The 24,759-nt window shown below is 50.9% G+C and overlaps 1 protein-coding gene across 2 annotated transcripts in view; it reads left to right on the top strand.

Annotated features, from left to right (window-relative positions):
- The window catches only part of VEPH1 (ventricular zone expressed PH domain containing 1), a 47,132-nt gene extending 36,979 nt beyond the window's left edge, over positions 1-10,153 (top strand). The window contains exons 10-13 of one of the 2 annotated variants that reach the window (XM_041467612.1): positions 138-272; positions 3,803-3,920; positions 8,994-9,130; positions 9,917-10,153. In XM_041467612.1, the coding sequence (XP_041323546.1) occupies positions 138-272; positions 3,803-3,920; positions 8,994-9,130; positions 9,917-10,153 (627 nt within the window). The remainder of the gene's footprint in view (positions 1-137; positions 273-3,802; positions 3,921-8,993; positions 9,131-9,916) is intronic. The other variant, XM_041467613.1, reaches the window with a different exon arrangement.
- Positions 10,154-24,759: the final 14,606 nt, after the last annotated feature.

The raw sequence follows: 24,759 nt of genomic DNA, 5'->3' as shown, positions 1-24,759 counted from the left end.
TGATCCATCAGAACTCCCTGGGCAGAGCTGGGCTCACCCCTGGCTGTTCTCCTGTCTGTCCCACTGTGAGCACAAGATGCTTTTTAGTAACAGCTGAGTGAAAAAACACCTGAAATCATTCTCAACGTTTTCTTCAGAGCCTGTTGGCAGAACCTTTGTCCATACAAAGCAGCTCTGTGCAAGTCCTGAAGGCCCTGTGGGAGAAGACTCAGCTCGAGGGCACGCACAGCTTTGAGACTGCCATGATCCAGTCCACCTTCCCACACCAGAAGGTAAGGGGTTACTTTCCTCACTGATTAAAAGAGCAGGAGGACTTGGTCCTGCACTTAGGAACCTTGGCTCTGTTCAGGGGTGTTTTGTGCTGTGCTTTGAAAGGTGCCCAGGCTGGTTCTGCACCCCTCCACTGAGCTGACCCATGGCATGAAGAGCAGGGATGCTGCACGTGGGTTTGTTCCTGCTCAGTCTGGAGCTCTAGACTCAGCTCAGCTGCAGCCCTTGGAAGTTCACCCAGCTAAACACAGCCCTGGATTTTATGGAGTTATTTGTCTGCACATGTGCCATTAGTTACCCCCATGAGCTGAAGGGATTGCAGCCCAAAGCTCTTTTCTGCCTCCAGGATTTCAGTGAGTGCTCTTTCCAAGCTATTAATCAGCTGCTTGGAAAAGGCCACTGAAGGATTGGAAAACAAATATCTATTTATTCCTGGGCATCTCCATCCAGCTCAGTTGGATGAAATGAGTTGTCAAACATGATTTTACAACACTCTCTCTCAGAATATTGTGGGCATGAAGATGTCTGGTGGAATAGGATTAAATTACCAATATTATGGCTGGTTTAAAAGCAGAGTTTTGTTAGGAGCACCTTTTGCACTGCCAGGATAATGTGGTGAAGAAGTGGGGACTCTTGCTGGGGGTCAGAGGAGTGGGGTCCCCCAAATCTGAGAGCAGCTTTGGGGCCAGTTTTACTCACACCCAGAGGAGCTGTGCTAAGGATTTGAGCTGCTGTTGAATCCAGGCCTGGCTCATCCAGAGGCTTTAGAGCAGCTTTGCTGCTCAGCAGGGGCTTAACTCGAGCCCCTGGCAAGCTCCACTCACCCAAAGGCAGAGCTGGTGCAGAGTGAAGGGTTTGGGGAGCACAGGGCTCAGGGCAGAGCTGGGTGTGGGCACCAGTCCCAGCTCAGGGGATCTGCAGGGCTGCACCCCTGGCACTGCTCAGGTGCAGGAGTCCAGCCTGTCTGGGAGCTTTCCTCACTCCATGGCAGTGTCTCAGGCTGGAGTCTTGTTTTTTGTTTTTTGGATTTTTTTTGCCAGGGTTGGGATTAAATGTGTGAGATATTTCTTGTTGGGACTCAGATGTTTATTAGTTCTTATCCATGTCACAGTCTCAGAAACCCTAGGTTCTGTAGCACTTCACTCTAACACACTAAAAATGAAGCTGTATATCTCTCTACAAGGCTTTTAAGGATAAACTGTCCAATTAAGAAATGACACCTAAATTATTTCTACTTTTAACCCAATAGCCAACCACCCGTGCCTGCAATGGGGACTTTTTATCCAATTACAAAAAACCACCCAAACCCATGGAGAAGAAGGTGAAGAAGGAGCAGCCTCTGCCCTAAAACCTCCATCTTGCTTTATATCTATTACTATATTCTAACCCTTAAACTCTGAGTTTTCCACCCTGTAATATCACACACTTCTATTCAAACTCCACCCCCACAATCCCAGTTCCATCATTCCATTTTGGAAGCTTCTCCATGGCCTCAGGTCAATGCAGAGTTCTCTTGGGGGTCAGAGCCTGGCAGCACAGAAAGTCTGGAATTCCCAGTGACCAGGGTGCTGGATTGACTTTCTGCTTTGGTTTTGTTCATTAACACAGAACCAGAGTTTGTTCTGGTTTTGTTTACTACTAAGAGCCCGAGTTTGTCTCTAGTGCAATTTCCATTCGGTTTTCTGGGAATGAGGACTAGGACTGCCATAGAGAAGGTTTTCTTCAGCTTTTGCAATTCCAAAAAAATCTGCCTGGAACATTCCCTGCATGACCTAGTCCTTATTTTCCTCAGCTTCTGTCATAATTGCAATTTGTCATCTCAAAAGTTCTTACTGCTAATAGGACTTCAGACATTGTGAATTATTGGACAAAATTATTGTATTTGTTGGTGTTATTCCTCTGCCAGTAGTCCAGGAAGCAAAATCCTGGGGGTGTGGTTTCTTCATTAAATACAGTGCTTTTAATTTTAATGGCTTGAAGTGTGTTGATGCAAAGGCAGCATCAACATTGTCTGCTATATTTAAGACTAAGTTTATGCATTGTGTTCTAATAGAGTCTGAAATGCTTTTTCAGGGTAGGATGGGATATTGGGAAGGAATTCCTGGCTGGGAGGGTGGGCAGGCCCTGGCACAGGGTGCCCAGAGCAGCTGTGGCTGCCCCTGGATCCCTGGCAGTGCCCAAGGCCAGGCTGGACAGTGGGGCTGGAGCAGCCTGGGACAGTGGAAGGTGATACATTTTTTCTAGTATGTATTCTAAAGCATTTTTTTCAAACCTGGAGAGTAATATATGACATCAATGCTTCACTCCAGACTGAATTCTGAGAAATGCCTTCAGCTGTGGTGATCCCTGGAGCTGCAGCCAGGGCCTGGCTCACACAGAGCTCGCTGTGTTCCACTGGGCAGCCTCTCCATGCCACAGAAAACATTCATTTATTCATTCAGCACGGCTCCAGATGTGCCAGGAGCAAAGCACTTCCAGATGTGGATCCTCCCAGGTTGCCTGGGCTCTCCAGAGCTCCTTGTCAAAGCCCTGTGTGTGCCCAGCCCAGGGAGCTGGCTGAGCTCTCCTGTGCCACCTCCCCCGTGGCAGCCCTGAGGTGGTGACTGCTTTCCTGTCCCCAGGTGATGCCCTCGGGGATCCCTTTGTCACTCAGCTTTTAAGAGCAAAATTAACATTTTTGGGTCGCTCTGTTCTCCCCTCTCCTTCCTGTTCACGTGGCAGAAGGAAGGGCCACGCTGGCACAAGGGGCTCTCTGAGCTTTTCAGGCTGATGGAGCAAGGGCATGAGATAAATCCCTTCTCTCCAATTAGGTTCTTCTCTCCTGAAATAAGTGGCTCCTTGCAGGTTATTTCAGGCAGGCTGGAGTGCAGAGTGGATCGGGCATGGACCATGTCCCCAGGTGCCACATCCACACAGCTTTAACTCCCTTCTGTGACTCCACCACTGCCCTGGGCAGGCCTTTCCATGAAGAAATTTTCCCAGTATCCAATCTGAGCATACCCTGGCAGAACTGGAAGCCATTTCCCCTTGTCCTGTCATTTATTACTTGGAAGAAGAGCCCAACCCCCGCAGCTGTCCCCTCCTGTCAGGAGCTGTGCAGAGCCACAAGGTTCCCCTGATCCCCCTTTTCTCCAGGCTGAGCCCCTTCCCAGCTCCCTCAGCCTGTCCTCATCACTCTTGTGTTCCAAGGTGGTTCAGCTGTTGGGAAAAGTGCCGGGCCAGGCTGCTGACAGTGGCATGGCAGAGGAAAAACAAAACCTAGACCAGCCCCAATCCATAATTCATGATCAGCTGCTACTGCTGGTGGAGGGAGAGACCTGTCCTGCCCAGCTCAGTGCCCAGCTCAGTGCCCTGCCCAGCCCAGCTCAGTGCCCAGCTTAGTGCCCAGCTCAGTGCCCTGCCCTGCCCAGCTCAGTGCCCTGGCCCCTTGTCCCTCTGCAGAAGACATGGGAAGGACCCCCTGTGTCCCTCTGGATTTGGGGTACTGGTGCTTCTTCACCTCATGAGTTTGGTTTCTCTCCTTCCCTCCCAGGAGCTGGAGAATGTTCAGATGCACCTGGAGGAAGTGAGGTTCTTTGATTTGTTTGGCTACAGCGAGGAGGCAGGAGCCTGGCAGTGCTTCATGTGCAACAACCCCGAGAAGGCAACAGGTACAGAGGGGTCCTGCCTCTGTCCCTGGGGGCTGCAGTGCCTGGAGTGAAGCTCACTGGTCGTGCTGGGTGTCTGGCTATGGTGGGAAAAGGGGAAACCAAACTTTCCAGTGGCTATTTTAGTTGGAATTCTCTCTTAAACTCATCTTTGGTGAGGCATTCAGGACCAAACCTGATTTGGTGTGTGCTTAGAGGGACACAACCCCAAATCTGCACCATCACTGAGCCCTGGGGAGTGGGAGGGCTCTGCAGCCATCCTCCAGTGTCCAGATACAGGATTGCATCTCCTGGACCACATCCCAGCTCCTCTGCAGCCCACCCAGGTGCCACAAGTCAGGGCACATTGGCACAGAAACAATACCTGGTTCCTGCTTCCTTCACTCTCAGAATTATTTGCTTTAGTACAATTTACTCCACAGTGCACACCTCCTTAGGGACATGGTGATTAAGTCTTCTAAAGGCATAATACTTCAGCTGTATTGGAAAAGAGGGTGGGTGGGAAATGGGGAAAACCAGCCTTTTTCCCCAGTATAAGCTCCTGGAGCCCTGCTCTTGAAGCTCTCTGGCAGCCAGCAGTGCCAGATCAGTGCCCTGACAGGCAGAGGAATGTCTTGTTCTCAGATGCTTTCTGCCACTCCATAAAAGTCTGACCAGTCCTGGCCAAGAATTTGGACCGTTCTGGCCAAGTGTTTGAATAATTCGCTGTTTCAGAGATTTATTCTAACAGTTATTGTCTCTTCAGACTGCATCAACTCCGAATTTAGGAAGTCTTGCAGGAGTGGCCAGCTGCTGCTACAGGCCGGGCTGCCCCTGCTCATTCCATGGCTGTTTGAGCATCTTCTCCTTCCCCAGCTCCCGTGGGACTCCAGGACCAGAAACCCTGCTCTCAGTTAAAACTTCATCTCCACAGAGCTCTCAGTGTGGTTTCCCCATCACGTCAGGGATGTTGAGTGATGAGGAAAACGAGACTCTTGTTTAAAATGTCAAAGCTTAATGAAGCAACTTTGGTCTGAATTTCCAAAGACATTTAAGCAGTCCAGCCTTGCCTCACTCCTGCTCTCCTGGCTGTAACTGTCCTTTGCATCAGCAGTTGCTCTCTTTGTCTCACTTTAAAAGAATTTTTGTAAGAAAGGCTCATTGTGAGTATCATGATTTGCTTCTGAGCTCCAAAGGCCTTTAGAAAATCAAGAAAATAAATTCCCTGAATGGGTCATGAGAAAGCTGAGGAAGGCAGCATGGAAGAGGGAGGTCAGTGGAATAAAAATTTGCAGGGAGTGACAACTCCACCTTTGTATTGGTGCTGCAGAGCTGTGGCAGCTGGGAAGGCTCGTGGCAGAGTGGGAGACCCTGCAGGGTCTCTCTGGGTTTGTAGGATCTGACACAAGGAAGGATTTGGAGGTCTCCTTGGATTGGTAAGGAATTTAAAGGCTGTGAAACATCTTTTATTTTCATTCCCGAGTGTGAAAGACCCTTTGAAATCTGAAATACTTGTTGAGAGGCAAGAAAGCAAGTTCTTCCTCTCAGCAATTCTGTTTAGCAACCGAATTCCTGTTGAAGAAGGAATTCAGAGGCAAAATTGTTTTCTATTATTGTCTGCTGGGTTTGCTTCTTGTGGGGTTTTGTTGCATTTTTTGGATGCCGTGGTGCAAGATGCCATTTATCCTCCAGACTTGGGCAAACACTGCCTTAAAGCCCTGGCCTTGCCTTGGGATGGGATTCCCAGAGCAGCTGGGGCTGCCCCTGGATCCCTGGCAGTGCCCAAGGCCAGGCTGGACACTGGGGTTTGGAGCACCTGAGACAGGGGAAGGTGTCCCTGCCATGGCAGGAGTGGGGTGAGATGATTTTTAAGATCCTTTTCAGCCCAAACCATTCCATGTTTCTGTGATTCCTGTTTGGCTGTAGCTGGGAGGGATTTTGGGGCTGGAAGCTGATCCTGAGTGGAAAGAACCAGTTAAGCTGAAGCAAAGTGGTTGATGCACCCACAGTGACAACTGGAGAAAGTTTGACTCCTCCTCATGCATTCTTCTGGTGCCAAAGCATGTCTTGTACAGCCACACTTGTCCAGAAGTGCTGTTCAATCACCCTGGATTGGCTTTTCCTGCCCCTGAGGAGCAGCATTCCCACAAACCCTGCTGCTCTGCCCTGGGCTCAGGGGAGGAACAGCAGCTCACACCGTCCTGTGCTCCACTCCAGCACAGGCACCTGGAGTGCTGGAAAGCACCAGGATTCCTCCTGTTGAGACAAGCTGCCTGCTGGGAGCCTCATTCCAGCACAACCCCCTGGACTGGGAGTTTGGCTCCACGAGCTCTTGCACAAAACATTCTGCAAAACCACCGGAGAGCCCACGAGGGAATTGAGGGAATTCCAGCTCCTTCCCCCCTCTGGAAGCTCACAAAGACAGGCAGGGATCCCTGGGGCTGCAGAGGAGCCATGGGCAAGGATTTGGGATTGGGGAAGAACTGAGAGTGTTTGGGAATTCCTCTGGAAAACTGCAGTTCCCTGGGAAAGCCAACACCACCTTCACTTGGGAATACATTTATCCCCCTCCTGAAGTGCCAGCTATCCAGAGAAATGAAGGAGCCCAGCTCTAATCCTCACTGGAAAATCATAAAAAGTGGCATCCAGCAATGTGTTCCTTCCAGGTTTTCAGCAAAACCCAATGTGGTGATTAATGGAAGAGAGCGAATCCATATTCCCCGAGGTTAATTGCATTTATCTGCCACACATTCCATTCTTTCAAGTTCATAGGGGTTTATTATCACTGAGATCATTCATGAATTCTTGTGGAGGATTTTATGTTTCATCAAATTCAAGATTTAAAGCTTTGGGTTTTATCTGTCTCAAGTTCATCTTGGAAGAGTTTGGAGGGTTTTAAACTTTTTATTCAGTACCCAAACTACTTAGAGCTGGATGTGTTGTAGTTCTGCAAAGAAAGCAAGATAGAAAGTAGAAAGACACATCAACAGGAACTACTCAGGGTTAAACTAGAGTCAGTGTGTCTATATTAAGATGATTTAAGAAAAAATAGGCATTTCAAGACCTTTGGATATTTCATGACCTTTTCAAACTGAAAGGGGAGAGGTTTAGAGGGGATATTGGACAGGAATTGTTCCCTGTGAGTGGAAGCTTTCCCACCGTGAGGATATCAAGCACTGGCACAGCTTGCCCAGAGATGTTGTGGAGATTTTTCAAGTCCCACGTGGATAAACCCACGAGCAGCCCAGTCTGACCCTGTGGGTGACCTTGCTTGGAGCTGCAGGAGAGACCCCTCGAGCTCTCTTCCAGCTGAGCTATTCTGGGATTCTGTGAAGTCAACCGCAAGGAAAATAAGCAGAAGGACTTAGAAAAACATTGGAAAAGAGTTTTATTCTTATCTTGCTTGAATCTCTCTCTCCTAATCAGCCCTTCAGACACGCTGGCATCGGATTCATTACGGCCACTTTGGAAGCTGCCACCAGAACTCCCCCGGGCTCCTTTGTGGATACACAGGAGAAGTCCTTTGGTAGCATTGCCTAAAGCCACTGGCTCCTTACAGAGATCAACATTTCTTAGCAGATCATGGGTTTGAAAGATTTTGGCCATTAAAATTCACTTTAGGCCAAAATTGCACATTCACTTCCCTTCTCATGTTGTGCTCCTGACCACAAACTATCTCGGTATCATCTGGTCCCTGAGCCTTTTGTGCTTTACCCCTCTTAGTTCGCTTGAAACATTTTTCTACGGCTCTGGAATGGGATTGAAGATGTTCCTGTGGAACCAGGAGCCAGGAAAGGAACAATATTTAACGAAATTACAAAGTTTTTAGTACAGGGGACACTAAAGCGTGGTTCTGTCCCACTAAAGAGCATGTGGGGAGAGGGTGCAGCCCAAACCAGCCTCCTGGGAAATGTATCCCCTTTTGCAGTGACAATATTTATACAGGGATAAAGCAACTCTCTGCTTTACTCTGCCCATGCCAGGCTGGTGCTGTGTTCGGTGCTGGCACAAAAATATCCAGAAGAGCTGTGGAGTCAGGGCTGAAGGGGCTGCGTGGAGCAGAGCACGGCCTGCTCCTGCCGTGGCAATCACAGCTGCAGTTCCCCCAGGCACTGAGGCTCTGCCAACCCCCTTTTCATTCATCCATCTCCTTCCAAGCGCTCCCTGCCTGCAGAGACAGGAATATTTATGGTCTTTCCTGAGGAAATTGCACGAGTCCACACTGCACCCCCCGCCAGCCTCGCTGCCAAGGAAAACAGCGCTGGGGGAAGGACACATCCTTTATCTACAGCTGATGCCTTGTCTTGGCGTTGGTTTGCCCTCTTCCAGACAGGGGCTGGGTGCCCAGGAGGCCATAAAGCCTTTGGCACTCCCTTGGGTGGCACTTGGACGCCCTGGGCAGCTCTGGGCTCAGGAGCTGCCGACGGCAGCGAAGGCTTTCAAGGAAAAGCGGTGCTGGAGGGACGGGGGGCTGGGAGAGCAGCCAGCCAGGGATCACTGCCCCTCTGACAGATGCTGGGATGGGCTCCAAGGCAAACACCCCATCCAAAAACATCCCTGCTCAGACGCCTGTGCCTGCACTGCCCTCCAGTCTAGCTAGTCCTTTGTGTCCTGGCCATCGATGGAAAGATAGAAGAGAAAGGAAAAAGAGACCCATAGGAGATATCAGGGCTTTAAACTGCCAGAGAGCAGGGTTAGGTGGGATCCTGGGAAGGAATTCCTCCTGGGAGAGTGGGAGGCCCTGGCACAGGGTGCCCAGAGCAGCTGTGGCTGGCCCTGGATCCCTGGCAGTGCCCAAGGCCAGAAATGGGAACTGCAGGGCTGGGGAGCAACTGGGAGGTGCAGTGGTGGGGAGAAGTTTGGCATGGCTGAGGGAGTAGGAGAAGAGATGGACGAGGGGTGTGAGCTGTCAGCTCCATCTGCTTGGCCTCTCCAGCAGGACATGGCTGAGGGCTGAGCTGTCTGTGTGGAGTGAGAGCTGAAGGCTGGAGGCTGGGAGAATGAGGAAGGCAGAACAACCTTCCTGCAGCACGGCAGAGCCTTTGGCTGGGGAACAGGGAGGGCAGGACTAACCCTGGCCCTGTGCTCCCTCCCCAGGCATCAACCAGGACGGGCAGCCCCTGATGGAGGGCAAGCTGAAGGAGAAGCAGGTGCGCTGGAAGTTCATCAAGAGGTGGAAAACGCGCTACTTCACCCTGGCTGGCAACCAGCTGCTGTTCCGCAAGGGCAAATCCGTGAGTCCAGAGCAGCCCTGCCCTGCTCCCTGCCCTGCTCCCTGCCCTGCTCCCTGCTCCCGGGGCTGCAGCCCTCAGATCTGCCCATGGTGCTGCTCCCAGGGGCTGGCAGCCTTCAGCTTTGCCTGTTCTGGTTTACCCAGAGGCTTTCACCCCTCAGCTTTACCTGTTCTGCTCTTCCCAGAGGCTTTCACCCCTCAGCTTTGCCCATGGTGGTGTTCCCAGAAGCTTTCATCCTTCAGCTTTGCCTGTTCTGGTTTTCCCAGAGGATTTCACCCCTCAGCTTTGCCTGTTCTGGTTTTCCCAGAGGATTTCACCCCTCACCTTTGCCTGTGGTGGTTTTCCCACTCACAAAGTGCATGGCAGGGGACATCAAGGGCAGCCAGAGTGCTGCCCAGGAGCTGTCACTGCTGGGTTCCCAATTTTCAGGGGACATAAAGACCATCTCATTCTGTCCCCCTGCCATGGCAGGGACACCTTCCACTGTCCCTGGCTGCTCCAAGCCCCTTAGACACTTCCAGGGACAGGGCAGCCACAAGATGTGGCAGCAGCAGCAGCTGGTGACTCCTGGGAACATCTCCACAAAGAAGGAGGAGTTCATAGAATCCCAGCGTAGTTTGGGCTGGAAGGGACCTTAAATCCCACCCAGTGCCACCCCTGCCACGGCAGGGACACCTTCCACTGTCCCAGCCCTGTCCAGGCTGGCGTGGGACGCTGCCAGGAGCCCTGAGCAGTTTGTGAGGCCGGGTTCCCCCGCGGATGACGCTGCCTGTCCCCCGCGTGCAGAAGGACGACCCCGACGAGCGCCCCATCGAGCTGAGCAAGGTGCAGAGCGTCAAGGTGGTGCCCAAGAAGCGTCGGGACCGGAGCCTGCCCCGGGCCTTCGAGATCTTCACGGACAGCAGGACCTACGTGTTCAAGGCCAAGGACGAGAAGAACGCCGAGCAGTGGCTGCAGTGCCTCAACGTGGCCGTGGCCCAGGCCCGCCAGCGCCACGGCCGCGAGGCCACCACCTACCTGTAGGCCCGGGGCCACCAAACCCCGCGGGACGGCCACCAGGCCACCCAGAGCCTGCACAGCCACAGGGCCCGAGGGACAACGGCCCGCCATGGGGACACTGCCCCAGGAGCAGCTGCCACCCTCCCTTGGGAAATCCAGGGCTGCTTCTTCAGCCAGGGAATGTGGTTAGAAACCCAGCCCTGAGGTGCACCGGGACACTGCCAAGAGAATGCCAGGAGTGAGGACTTGCTGCTTTGCTCAATCAACTCGGTGGGAAAAGTTAATTTTCCTTATTTCATCCTGGTGGATTTTATCCTTTTATTGTTTATATGTGTCCTGCTGCTGCTTTCAGGTTTAAATTGAGAAATTTGAAATATTTTGTATGGCTGGAAAATAATTTTAAATATTTAACTGGTTTGATTTTCCCTCTTTTTCCTGGTTTTGCTCTACTTTATAACTGAATGTAATTTTTAAACTTTCCTTTTTTTTAATTCTCTTCTCCGTTCTGTAACTGTTCAAAATTTCTGCAAATCTGGAAAATTCCCAGTTTGTTTGATTTTCTTTGTTACTTTCAAATGATTCCAAAGTGGAGGAAATGCTGTAGAAGAGACTGAAAACAAAAGAGGGTGGCAAAAAAAGAACGAGAAATCTGCAAGTGAAGAAATGAGCCCAGAGATCATTCAAGGCTGACTAGAAATAAAACTTGAAATTTTCCAACCTAGCAAAATGTATCTTTGGCAAAAAAAAATGTTGCCAGAAATGTGGAAAAACGAGGAAAAACCTGCTTTTTCCTGTACCTTCCACTCAGTGGATGCAGTTGCTGGCCTTGCCCAGGCTGGCTGTGCAGTGTGAGGAGGAGGAGGATGGCCTGAGGCTGGAAAGGGAGTGGAGGGAGTGGGGTCTGAGGGATCTGCCAGGGTGGTTTGGTTCCTGCTCCCCTGGTGTGGCTGCTGCACAGGTTTCTGGCTCAAAGCTGGGAATGTTGTCCCACGAAATGCAAATGTTTGTCCTTGGAGCCTGGTCCCTCACAAGCACTGAGTGTTCCTGTGTTTGTCTCCCTGGCTGCCAGAGCTCTGCCGTTTGTTATCCCGACAGGTGAGATGCCAGTGTTTGGGAATGAGCATTTACCCAAATTAGAATGAGGAAAAATTAATTTCTGGCAGCATGGGGGTGCCTGAGCTCTGCTGCCTGGGCCTCACAGGACAGAGGGGTTCTCAGCCTGATCCACCCAAACACCCTCAAACCTCTGGGGAGAATCCCTGGGCCTTGGAGCAAGGAGCTGCCAGGGAAAGGGAAATCAGGCTAAACTGAAAAGGCCGTTTGCTTTCTCTTGTTTGCTTTCTCCTCTTGGGCTGTCTGCACTCCTGGCCATCTCTGCTTGCCTTTTCTCCCCATAACTTTTAATTACTTCCCATGATGGTGGCCCCAGGGGACAGTGGTGCTCCAGGGGACTTGCAGGAAGATGGTGAGGCCACAGGTGGGCTCAGCACAGGGAGTGCAGGGTGGGGAGTAAAACCAAAAAACTCAAAACTGGCTCCAGACTCCCCAAAGCTCTTGGGAAAGACGTGAAATGTTCAGATTCCTGAAAATCCTTGTATCAGCTAGAACATGGGTGTCAGGTCCTGGAATGTGGCAAAGTGATCAGAAGAACCTTGATAAAGCCAAATTCAGTCACAGAAGATATGGAAGAGCAGCAGGGCAAGGGTGAGGATGGACACACGACGGGAGATTTCCACAGGAGGTCTGGGAGATGAGGAAAGGAGATATTGTCCATTTAATCTTCAACACCTGGACCAACAAATCCTCACCTTGCCCTCAGGACAAACCACTGAGTCTGTGGGGAATGAAGTCAATTCATAGTGAGAACTTGGAATTTATTGCCTTGAGTTCCAGAATCACATCCTGCAATTCACCCTGAGTTCACTGATAACGGTGAGTTATCAGCTGGCCATCAAAACCAGCTTTTACACCCCAAATATTCTGTGTTTCCTACCCTTGGAGCCAAGCCTCAGCCTGCACCTCGTGTGTGGCACCAGCACAGCTCTGTGTCACCTGCTGTCCCCAGGCTTGTCACCAGGCACTCACAGCCTTCCCTTCAAGCCCAGCCTGATGGGAGCAATGTGGAATGCACTGCTCTGCAGCCAGAGGCACCCTGGGTGCCGTGCCAGGAAACAGCTCCCTGAAATAGGGAGCCCAGCCACACTTCTCCTGACTTCAATTAAAACTTGGAGGAAAATGAAACAGAAATTCAGCTGGCAGCTTCTTCCAGTCACCCTCCTAAAAGGAGAAACACAGAGATCATCAATGCAGTGCAGAATGAGAGTAGGGAACTTCTCAAGCAAATGTATAAATAGCTTTTGTTGGTTCTTTTTCAAAGAACATGTATCGGAACAGTTTGGATTTGAATATTCAAAACATTTTGCGTTTAAATATCCAAACCACTTTAGATTTAAGTATCCACAACATTTGGATTTAAATATCTGAACCACTTTGGATTTAAGTATCCAAAACATTTTGGATTTAAATATCCACCAGGACCACGTTGGTGGCTCTGATTGTGCAGTGTTTTCTCTGTTGTTTTGCTCATCCTTGCAGGAACCATCCTGGTCCTTGGCAGTGACAGCACTGAGAGCTCACTGAGGGTCCTTGGGCACATCCTGGAACAAGGGCTGGATGCAAACACCCTCCTCAGAGCCCACAGCTCCAGGACTCTGCCATGGAAGAGAGCTCCCAGTGCAAACCAGCACCCCCAGTCCCTTCCACATACTGGGGGCACAGACCCAGCTTTAGGGTTTAACCTGAACCAACCCAAAATCCAGCTCTGCTCCTTCCTGAACGTGAGCAATTTCCAAACCCTCCAAGTTTCACAGATCAGCACTGCTTCTCTAGGAAACAAATCCTGCCAAATATTGGCTCCCACTCCCATGAGCAGGTTTCTGCAAGGACAATAATCCATGTTTTCCTGAGGAGCTGATGTCCCCCGTGACTCCTGTGCCCCATCCCGTGCATCCTTCAGGGATCCGAGTCTGGGTGAGTGTGTGGCCTCAGGAACACCCAAAACCAACTGGGCTCAGCTGGGAAGGATCCCAGGGCTCTGGCAGGGAAGGGCTGGCTCACACCTCGGGCTTTGTCACCTCCCCTGGTGCAGGGGGACGGAGCACGGGAGCAGCTGTCCCCTGGCAGGGTGGCAGCAGCGCTGGCTTCCAGCTGTGCAATCCACACGATCCCCAGGGATCTGCTGGGCTGGACCCTGCTGCCAGTGGGACTCAGGCTGGATGGGATCTCCTGGAAACGGGAACCATAGGCTGTGCACTGCCTTCCCAGGGCTGCTTTGTGAGAGCTGAGCCCGGCTCCGGGAAGCTTCCCAAGGAAATGTTACCCCACAGTTCCCCGCTCCATCCCAAACAAAGCGTTCCCCAGCGTGTCCGATGGGCTGGAACAGAGCAGGCGGGGAATGCTGAGGTGTTGCACGCAGGGCCCGCATGCAGCACGGGGATAAATGGAATAAGCTGGACATTATTTTTCCAGCCGTTCCAATTCCGAGCTCAGCCACCCATGGGACTAACCTTGCCTGCTTCTTGTTGACAAGTCCTCTAATTCATCCCGATGCTGATGACTAATATTCCTTGGGTAAAATCCTTGACCTTGCTGAGGTCAAATGCAAAACTCCTATTAACTCTAATAGGACCAGGATTTTCCTTGGATCCCTGCGTGTCCTGGTGGTACCTTTGCAGCTTCCTGCACTCCCCAGGCTCGGCCAGCTGCAGGAACACAATCCCTCCCTCCCCACTGACAGACCTCCGGCACCCGCTTGGCAGCCAGCAGTATTTTGGTGAGAAGAGCTGCTTCCCAAACTTTCAGCAGCATCAGGAGGCAGCTGTGCCTCCAGCAGCCTGCACCGAGGCCATCCCGTGGGACCTGTGGGATGAGACCACCCAGCAAGGTCTCTTCTGCTGTTTGGGGGCAACGACAGAATTCCTGCAGCTTCTGTGCTCCAGTGGCAGGAGCAAACAAGAAATGGGGTTGGATTGGGGATTTTTTCCAGAGAAACAATAGAGACATGCCTGCAGCAGTTAGGAGGGGTTTATATTGCACCTGTGAAGGAGCGGGACATTGATTAATTAGATGTCAAATTACAGCTACATTGAGTTGGCTCAATTATTCCATAAATCTCCCCATTGTCTAATTAGGCAAAGAAAGAAGCAAAATCAGAATTGATTCATTTGACTGCTTCACTGAAATGACCTGGAACTCTCAAAACAGTTTGTGCTGGGGTTGGTTTTGCCAGGACATGCATGTCCCTGGCTGGCCCCACCTGGGACCCCCACGTGGGACCCCAGTGCCCCAGCCCAGGGTCTCTGTCCCACCCCAGTGATCCCAGTCCCAGCCCCTCCAGGAGACTCCCCAGGCAGCCCTAACAGCTCTCACACTGTCTCAGGACATCAAAAGATTTAGGTTTATTTGCTTCTACAGATGCGGATACTGTAATATAAATGTTGTGTCCATCTTCTCTGGATATCGACTCCCCAGCCCTGGAAGTGTTCAGTGGGGCTTGCACAAACCTGGCACAGAGAAAGATGGCCCTGCCTGTGGAACAAGATGGTCTTTGGGTCCCTTCCAACCCAAACCCTTTTATGATTCCACAAAAATCCTGGCATTTAAGTAACTGCAATTTTCAGGACACACCAAAATCACTTGGGTTTTTTTTAGGACAGAAGTAAAAATACATTTACACAATAGCTATTGTTTGAGAGCCAAGATTTGCCTCCTGATCTCTGCCCCTGCCCTTCCCTTCCGGCTCCTCCTCAGCAGGAAAATCAGCGTGGACCTTGGTGGCTGTGTGTCCTAGAGGGGATGGATGGGGACAGTGATCCTTCCCAGGCAGTGCCACAGCAGGTGGCTCCTTGGGCTCAGTGGCACCACGGCCACCCCCGGGCACTGCTCAGCCACTGCCTTGGATGTGGTTCCACCACCCAGGGCGTGGGTAAAGGTCATTGAAAATCCAGGATGACAGAAGCAACGCCAATGCCTCGGGGTTAGGAGCAAAAACCCCTGGTTTTCACTGGCAGCTCTTCGTGGAAAAGATGTGTGTGTGAGAGGGTTTTGTTTGTGGGAGTCTGTAAAGGATAACTTTGCGTCACCACAGCGCTCCCGGCAAAGGCTCCGGGGCTGCCTGTGGTGGAAGCAGCTTTCCTTGGGGGAAAACAGCAGGAGGAGGCCACGTGTCCCAGGGCAGAGCAGGGACCAGAGAGCCCAGCCTGGCTGAGCTGCGGGGCCTCCAGCCCAAGGGAAAACATTCGTGACCAGGGTGTTGTTCTTGCTTTGAAGGACACGAGTGTGAGGATCCTTTGCTCCGGCGCAGGTGGTGTTTAGGCAACAGCAGAGTCTGTTTTTCCAGCTGTCCATGACTGTGCCTCAGCTCAGAGAGTCACAGAATCCCAGAATGGTTCAGCTTGGAGGGGACATTAAAGAGCACCTGGTCCCACACCTTGCAGTGTCCCAGGGTGCTCCAAGCCCCGTCCAGCCTGGCCTGGGACACTTCCAGGGACAGCTGCTGGTTCCATGAACTCCCTCTGTGTCCCACTGCCCAGCCAGCAGAGAGCAGGACAACGCCAGCACCAGGGAAATCATGGAAGCACCGTGTCCACTAACACCTTTGGGCTGTTGCTGATGTTGTTTTACAGCCACAGTTGCCATCAGGCCTGGTCACTGCAGAAGTGCAGAGAGATGCATCTTGTTTTGATCATTACATTTTGGGTTAGGGAACTCAGCTTGACACAAAATCCAAAAATGCCAGAAATGCCTTTTGTCCACCAGTGGTTTTCAGCAGCTTGTCAAACACTCACAGATTGTTTGGGCAGCCTAAACCCTGACAGGCCTGTGATGGAGACATCTTTCCTTTATCTGAGCTGATGTGTGAGGTTACAGGGCTCTCACTCCCTCAGCCATCGCTGCATCCCAAAACGTGGCTTGGGAAAAACAGCCCTGCAGAGTGCTCAGCTGGACTTTGCCAGAGCTGTCTGGAACATTCCCATTAATCATGGAGCACACGAGGTTTTCTGAGCTCCTGGAGAGGTGGGCACAGAGGAGAGTGCCTGGCTCCCCGTGCTGACAGAGGTCCAGCTGCAGGCGTTTGGGCAGTAACGTGCAGGTGGCAGAGGGATAAATAACATGGGCATGGAGAGGATGAGCAGGATTTGCTGATGGAAGGAGGGGATTGAGGCTTAGGACTGCTGGGTGGGGAGATTTTTTTTGGCTCCACAGGCCAAAAATGGGGAGCAGGGAAAGTCCACCTAAAAGAGCAACGTGCTTGTCTCTGACCCATGAAGCTCCTGGATGTGCTGGCAGTTGGGTGGTGACATGGAGAAAGCCATGGTGTGGCCTGCTTGGTCTTGGACTCCTTGAGAAGAGTTCCAGGAGCAGGATATCTGCTCATATCCACATGTTTGGGGTTCAGGAGGTCCCAGCTGGTCCCACCTCCCTGCAGGTGCTGCTGTGCCAAGGGAAGCAGGTGAGTGTCCAGCACCTGGCCTTTGGTGTTATCCCAAAGGAGCCAAGAGCTTTGGGGACAGCCTTGCTCTGCTCCAGACATAGAAGGGATGGGCAATCAATAATTGGGGGAGCCCAGCCTGTGAAATCCACCTGTCTGAAATCCCAGATTGGTTATTTTGGTGTGGTGTGGGCACAGGAGAGCCAGAACTGCTCCGTGCATGGGCTGAGGTTCTGGTGCTTTCAGCTGGCTGAGCCATCCAGCTTTTCTGTTCAGCTCTGGTGCAGTAAAAATGGTAATTACGGTAAATTGTGACTTTTCTCTTGATAAAGACATATGCAAATGGACTTTAAGGGAGCAATTGAATTTTGCTGATCCCCTCTGGCGTTCCTCTGTGGCACCAGAGCAGACTTCTGGCACAGTCTGAGGGTAGAATCACCACAAGTCTTGCTCTGCTGCACAACAGGGTCAGAAGCCTTTCTTCCAGCCCTCCTGGCAATACCTGCAGGCACAAAAGTACCACAAAATCAGATTAACACATTTTGAACCTGACATCACCCTGTATTAGCACAGTCCTATTTGCAACTAGTGCAGGAGAAATGTGGAATTTCCCTTCTAAAAGACCCCTGAGCTTCCACCCTCCCCCTGGAGGGGCTGAGCCCCCCGGCCCCCCTTCCCTGCCTGGGGAGGACCAGAACTGCAGGAGCCACTCCCGACTCCTGCACAGCCTCTGTCAAAGCTGCTGCACAAGGCACCAGACCGCGGGTGTTGTTATGTTGTTTTCCAGTTTAATTGAGTTGTAGCTGAAGTCACACACAGAAGTTTTGGATTGTTTTGCAGTAACGTGCTGCCTCCTGCTGGGTGCAGGGCCCTGTACAAGAAACTGCTCAGTAATTTATTACAGAGGATTTCTCTCACCTGAACTTTGGAAAAGGTTTTACAGAGATTGCTGAGCATTCTTATAACATACACTTGCCAAACCCCATGTTTTTAATAATTTAGGAAAATACTAGAAAATTATATTGTGAGTCTTTCCAGAAACTAGAGAAGGCTTAAAGAATCGTTAAGAATCCCCTAGTTCAGACTCTAATCTGCTCAAAAAATGAGTGACAGAACTAGTCAATAATGTTGACTAAAAGGAGATTTATATTAAAGACAAGCCTTACTCTAATGTATGATACTGTACACTGTGGGGCAACTTTGCTCATAAAGACAGAAATCCCTATTTCAATCCTTGAACAAAATGTCTTCCCACATCCTCATAAATTACTTATTAACATTATTTTTAAAAATCAATTTTATTTTTTGTGCAATTCCCTTAAGTAACAGGAACTGAAAATATTCTGAGATGTGGACACCCCAGACTAAATTTACACACCGGTACACCTTGGCAATGCACACCTTCTATGTGCTGAAATGCCAATTTTCTCTTGGTGCTCTGGGGATGGAGAGCTTATTGATGACACAAATAACTAATTACTTCAAATAACCAATTTATTCTATTTACAAATGGCTCGTGAGCTGTCAGCGGCAGTATCTGGGTGTGTTCAATATTGCTGTTGTTACATCAGTAAGGAAAATCTTGCCCGTGTATTCTCACTTTGATATCCCCTCCCTTTCCTGGAGAGGCTCTTGCTGCTCGTGTTCCTTTTGCCCATCCCGTGACGGAGCGGGTGACACAAAAATAACCATCTTGAGGCTTTTCTGCAAAATCCCAACAACCCACTAGATGGCAAACAACCCCTTGAAAAAGCCCACGAATACGGACTGCCGTCTTATTCAAACAAAGCCAGTGAAATTCACCACCGGCAAGTCGTTAATGGAATTATATTTTGGCTTTTAGTTAACCCTACACTACAGCGAAGTCTGTAAAAAAAAAATAGTACAAAGATATAAAATTAAAGGCTGTTTCACATTCTTGAATGTTGAGGTACAATATGAGCTTTTCCATGGAATGGTTTGGCTTGGAAGGGCCTTTAAAGGGACAGCTGCAGTGTCCCAGGGGGCTCCAGAGGAAGGCACAGCTCCTCTGGGCAGCCTGTGCCAGGGCCTCGCACCCTGCCAGGGGGGAATTCCTTCCCCACGTCCTCCTGAGCTCACCCTCTCGCTTGTGTCAGTGTAACACACACCTCAGCGAGCTTGTGCTGCTTTTCTGCACTGCCCTGCTCTCCCAAGGACAGAATCTCATGTTTTACTGCAGCCAGTGGGGAATTTGCCACTGACTCAGAGGTCATTCAGATAGTGCAGGAGAAGTAAAGTCAGACAGAGCAGTAGATGAAGAGGCAAGGACCTGATGGCCCTGATCTTTCTGCTGTGAATCATTCTCTGAGGAGGAAAAAATAGCAGAAAAGATCTCTTGAGGTTAAGGAGACACTTGAAAATGCTTTAAAAGCAGAACAAAGTTGCAAAGCCATGAAGAAATGCTTGAAGGGCTCACAGACCATGACAGGAATTCACTCCTGCAGGGGGAGAAGAGACCACATCACCCCCAGCTCTGCTCTGTGCCCTCCTTGCTTTGCCAACTGGTATTTTAACACTTGGATGACAGAAGTAACCACTTGTTTAATATTAAAGCAGCTTTTTTTCATTTATAATGAGCTCTTGCTCACGAGCAGAGCACTGAGTTGTGGCCACAAAAGCCCAGCAGGAGAGGGTGTCAGAGCCCTTGCAGAGCAGATCTGAACACCCAAGAGCCTTCCTGGCTCCCCCGGCCGTGCCCAGCGCTGCCCTCCTGACCTCGCCTCACCCTCACCCGCGCTGCTCGCAGCCCGGGAAATGCAAATGTGCGAATGGTAAAGCGGTGACAGATCTGCTCGGTATTTCCTTGAGGTGAAGCATCTCTGTAGGCTGTGTCCGCGCGGGGGAAGCACCTGCCGGCACCGTGGGCTGCTGCACGTTTCCTTCCCCCTGATCTGATAAGAGGGTTTTGGTGACAGCTCTGTCCTCAGCAGCAGGATGTGGCTGGGTGTGCTCACACGGGGCCTCTCGGGGCTCACAGCCACGCTGTGCCCCAGAGCCTGCCCGGGACAGGCACCTGCGCTCCTGCTGCACAGCAAGGTGGCACTGGGGTGTCCCTCTGGCACTGGGGTGTCCCTCTGGGCCGTGCCAGGGTTGCTAACACAGTCTGGGTGGGCAGGAAACACCCCAAGGCTCCCAAAGCCCTGAGCCTGAACAGCGAGGCAATTCCTGGGGAAAGCTATTCCATCCTAAACAGCCTGAGCTCGGGAATGCTCACCTGGGCTCAGCCTTCTAGCACAGGTGATGCTGGGCTGTGCAGGCTGAGTGCCACATCACGACAGAACCAGACACTGCACTTGGTGGCTCGTCCATGTTCCTCATCTCCTGGAGGTGCCTTGTCCATGTCCATGTTCCTCAGCTCCTGGAGGTGCCTTGTCCATGTCCACGTGTTTCTCAGCTCCTGGAGGTGCCTTGTCCCTGCTGGCACACACTCCTCAGCTCCTGCCCCACAAGAGCTGGGTAAGCCTGGCCAGCCAAGCCAGCCTCATCTTTCTTTTTCTGTCCTTCAAAGCTGCAGACTCATGAGGAAAGCTCTAAAAATAGTTCAGGGGTCTCGTCATAGTGACAAATGTGCTCCTGCCAGAGCTGGAGCTATATCTGTCCCTGACGTGAGCCGTGCAGGATACAGCCTGTTCTCCTCTGTCCCCTCTGTGCCAGTGGCTCTGCTGTGACCTGCTCCTCCGTGTTCCTCCTGCCCCTGCTCAGTGGGGACAGACCTGGGACACCCACACCTGCACACAAGGACACGGGAGGGGATGGCAGCCCAAGGAAAGCCAGGCATGTTCCCTGCTCAGGCCTTTCCCATCAGGAGGATGCAGTGTGCCAGAGCCCCTCGCTGAAGCACAGGGGGTTTGGGAGCCTGGGCCACGCTCGCCATCATCTCTCCCAGGTGCTGTTTTCCCAGTTTTCTTACCCCAGCTGGGAACCCCAGCATTCCACTGGGCCAGATGGGATTTCAGGTGACACGCTGGTGGAGATGCCACCCAGGCTGGCTGTGCTTTTCTCCTCATTCCCAAAGGAGGCCAGAAGGGTTTGTCACCCGCCCAGGACCGGCTGTGCCACCGGGGACGTGAAGCAGCCTGTTTGCTCCTGTCACACCTTCACGGTTTCGGGTGTCACCGGCAGTGCTGAGTCAAACCTGGGGCACAGCAGAAACCACCTGCCCCGGGAGCCACGAGGCAGCAGAGATGTCACCACATGGCTGTCACACTGTGGGGCAATTACCAGTTCAGTGCAAAGCTGTCCTTCCACGCCCCGGCGCTGCCCACACAGAATTCCAGCTGCTCACGCAGAATTCCAGCTGCTCGTGGCCAGCCATGCACGGACACACCCTGTGGAAGGAAGGGCTAAGGCTGCTCACACCCAACCTCTGCAGAGAGAGAAGCCCGAGGATCCAGCCTTAAAGGTTGTTATTGCTGCTGATCCACGCCCCAGTGGGCCTTGATAAGATCCAATAAATCAAATTCCACGTGCGGAAAAGCGCTGGAGTACCAGTGTCTAAATGTGCTGGAAAATAGGTTTGAACTTCAGTGACTTCAAGCCTGATGTTCAGTTTGCAAATGCATCAAACTGCTATATTTGTATATTTGTTTCTATTAATACTACTGTTGCAGATAGGTGAGCTGGTGAACATTAGGAGAAACTAATTTTAATACATGGTGAGTATTCCTTACTTGTTTTCCCAATACCTTTGGTGGAAGTTGAAGCAATTTGTGTGTGTCGTGATGGGAAACCTGAAGCCTCGAGTCCATAAACTCATGAACTGAGAGAAACAGGCTTCATTTAGGTCCTAAATCTTCTGAAAAATCTGTATAACGCTCACAAAAATGCAGATTTACTGGGAAATCAAAAGGCAACAAATGTCGTGCCTTGAGTATGAGGTTTTTAGAGCAGAAATTTTCCAGTTCTACAGTGAATTTTACATTCTAGATGACAGAATAATTGAAACAAACCTGCTTTCATACGTGAGCAATGTTTAAATCGTTTCTCGATACTTTAAGCCAGTCGCCAGCTGTGCCTCCACTGCAGTAAATGAGAAATGAGCGAGAGGAATTCCACTGAAACCAAGGCAGGGAGGGACTGGGGGAGTGGAAGGTGAAGGCTCAGTTAAGCTGAAAGAGAGAAACATTTACAGCCAAGTGTATCCCGAGTGCCCTGGTTTCACACCCGGTTATTCACGGGGCAAACTGCAGGGTGTGACTCCACTGCTCAGTTCCTCTTTTCTCTTTCAAAACCAGTGAGTAAGAGCTTAAAGAACTCACCCTCTGGGAACGATTTCAAATAATCCTCCTTGTTCCTCTGAGCTGTTAATTCAGAGCCCAAAATTGGAATCTCTGTAAACCTTTCATAAAGGTATCTAACGAATTTCTCTTCAAGTTATAATTTGGCAGAGCAAAACACTGTTTATCCAGCTGGAATAACTCCCATTGCCAAGTTTTTTTTGGCACCAAACTTTTCTATCAATGCAAACCCAGTACTTGACACATGCGGGGGCTGTGCTTGCCATCAGAAGTCCTGTTCCAGCTGATAAGGCAGATTTTTATGACTGAGGTGGAAGGGAATTCCAGATTCTCAGTTAGTTTATCACATTCAGCATGAAGAATTAAAGTCAATCTCCTAAATGCTTGATAGAAAAAAAAAAAATAAACTAACACCTTTCAACTGATGCTTTACTTTGGAGATTTTAGAATTTAAAGAATAAATTGATCAATAATTTGATCTAACTTGTATTATCTTAGTCTCATCTATTTGATATGACAGCAGAAACTTTTAGATATCAGCTCATGTCAAAATATTTTGCTGCCTATACTCCTGTGATGTTGTTTTCTTACAGCCATCATTCTTCAAGGAAATCAGATTTTTCTGTCACCGCAGATTCTTATTTTCCCAAAATAATCCTTTCTTCTCTGTTAAGGTAATTGCACACTGTAATTTGCAGTAATTTTCTAAGAAACGTTTTGTATTTTGTTCTGGGAAACATTTGCTGCCAAGTGTGTAAATCCTGAGGGGATTTAGGCACTGCCCACCAGAGGAGAGAGTTTGGGATATCCAAAACTCGCTTTTCATGAGGTCTTTCCTTTTTTTCCCGGTTTTTATCGCTCAGCTTTGGTATCTCTCACTGCAATCAGACACCTGGAAGGACAAAATCAGTTTACATTTGTGCACAACTGATTGGAAGAGGAGCTTCCATGGCCAAAGGGCTCCAGGAGAAGCAGGCTCGTTAATGTCTCATCATGACTCAAGCAGCAATTATTGATTGATGCTGTTTTCCAGCAGTGTCCTGGCAACAGAGCACTGCTCCTGCTGCCGAGGGGACAAGGCACTGCTCGTCCTTATCGAGTTCAAAAACACTCACGTAAAAACATCAAGGACGGGTTGAGCTGCAAGGAGAGCAAGTACAAATCTCTCCGGCTTTTTGAAATATCAAAGGGCAACCTGGAAAACTGGAGTGCGTTGAAAGCAATAAATGATGGGTGTGTGCATGGAAAAAAAAAATTCAAAAAGGGCAAATTCCACTGCGCTGACACCTGCTGCTTCCATGACTCGTTTTTGCTCCTTTCCAGCCCCTCTGGCACACGGCGGTACCTGGCAGGGAAATGGAAAGTGCTGTTTGCCTCCTGCAAACACCACATAACCCAGGATTTCACTTCAGGGTAGGCCGAGGGTCACAGTCAACTTCCCCCAGCTCTCCTTTTATTACTATTCCTTTAACCTCCAGTGCATTCCGTGGGCTGTAAATTGCTTTTGCCATTGCAGAGGTGTTTAGCACCAGCATTCGGGTTCATAGGACTTTTTTTGGCTCTGCTATCACAGCTCCAAAGTCTGTTCCAGGTGGGTGGTGAGATTTTTTTTTATTCCGTGTAAAATTGTTTTTAAAATCTCAGGAATTGTACAGCACAGGGTTATAGGAGGGGAGGTTGTCAAAGGGCCAGGAAAATAGGGTGAACTATTCCAAATAAGTGAATAATAAATAATGTTCTTTCCAAATAGCCAGGATCCCTGCTGAGTCATGAACCTGCACATAAAACAGCGCACAATTAAATGCTTTATTTCCATTAAAAACCCACTGTTTTGGTGATAGTTACAGACCCTGAAGCCTCAAAATATAACAGGAAAAGAAGGGTGAAAACCAAACGTACTGCAGACACCTTTCTAAAAGACGTGTTTGCAAAAGTGGGGAGGTTTATTAATGACTGCAACCGTGACGCAAAACAAGGAGCTGCTCCACACCCTGTGAGGAGGATGAGCAGACCACGAGCACCTCGGCCTCCTCCTCATGGCTGATCCTGTGGATCCTGGGGGAGCTGGGAAGGGAATGGAGCCCCAGGAGGGGCTGGGGGAGCTGGGAAGGGAATGGAGAACCAGGAGAGGCTGAGGGAGCTGGGAAGGGAATGGAGCCCCAGGAGGGGCTGAGGGAGCTGGGAAGGGAATGGAGCCCCAGGAGAGGCTGAGGGAGCTGGGAAGGGAATGGAGAACCAGGAGGGGCTGAGGGAGCTGGGAAGGGAATGGAGCCCCAGGAGAGGCTGAGGGAGCTGGGAAGGGAATGGAGAACCGGGAGAGGCTGAGGGAGCTGGGAAGGGGCTCAGCCTGGAGCAAAAGGGGATCAGGGGGAACCTTGTGGCTCTGCACAGCTCCTGACAGGAAGGGGGAGCCGGGCTGTGCTCCCAGGGATGAGGGAACAGCCGCAGGCTGGGCTAGGGCAGGCTCAGGGTGTGCTTCACGAAGAATTTCTCCATGGGCTGCCCAGGGAGGTTTAGAGTGCCCATCCCTGGAGGTGTCCCAGGAAGGGCTGGACGTGGCACTCAGTGCTCTGGGCTGATGACAAGGTGGGCATCGGGCACAGCTTGGACTCGACGCTGGACAATTTTTCTGACTTCTGGGATTCTGTAACTATTCCCGAGGGACCCCGGGGAACAGGGGCAAGGCGGGGCCGCCGCCTGACCCCCACACAACATGGCGGGCACGGCCCCTCAGGCGCCGCTGCCACTCAAACCCAGCGAGCCAATCAGGGACCGCGGGGGGGGCGGGCTTTCCCGGTTGGCGCGCGCGTGCGGTTACGGCCGCGGAGGGATCTGGGGCGCGCGGCGGTGGTGCGGCTGTTCCCAGAAGTGACGCATCCGCC

Source organism: Pyrgilauda ruficollis, unplaced genomic scaffold (assembly GCF_017590135.1).
Source record: "Pyrgilauda ruficollis isolate IOZ18807 unplaced genomic scaffold, ASM1759013v1 scaffold21, whole genome shotgun sequence".
In the NCBI taxonomy this organism is placed as follows: Eukaryota; Metazoa; Chordata; class Aves; order Passeriformes; family Passeridae; genus Pyrgilauda; species Pyrgilauda ruficollis.
Note: the sequence above shows the minus strand (reverse complement) of the source record. Positions and strands in the feature narration are given on the sequence as shown.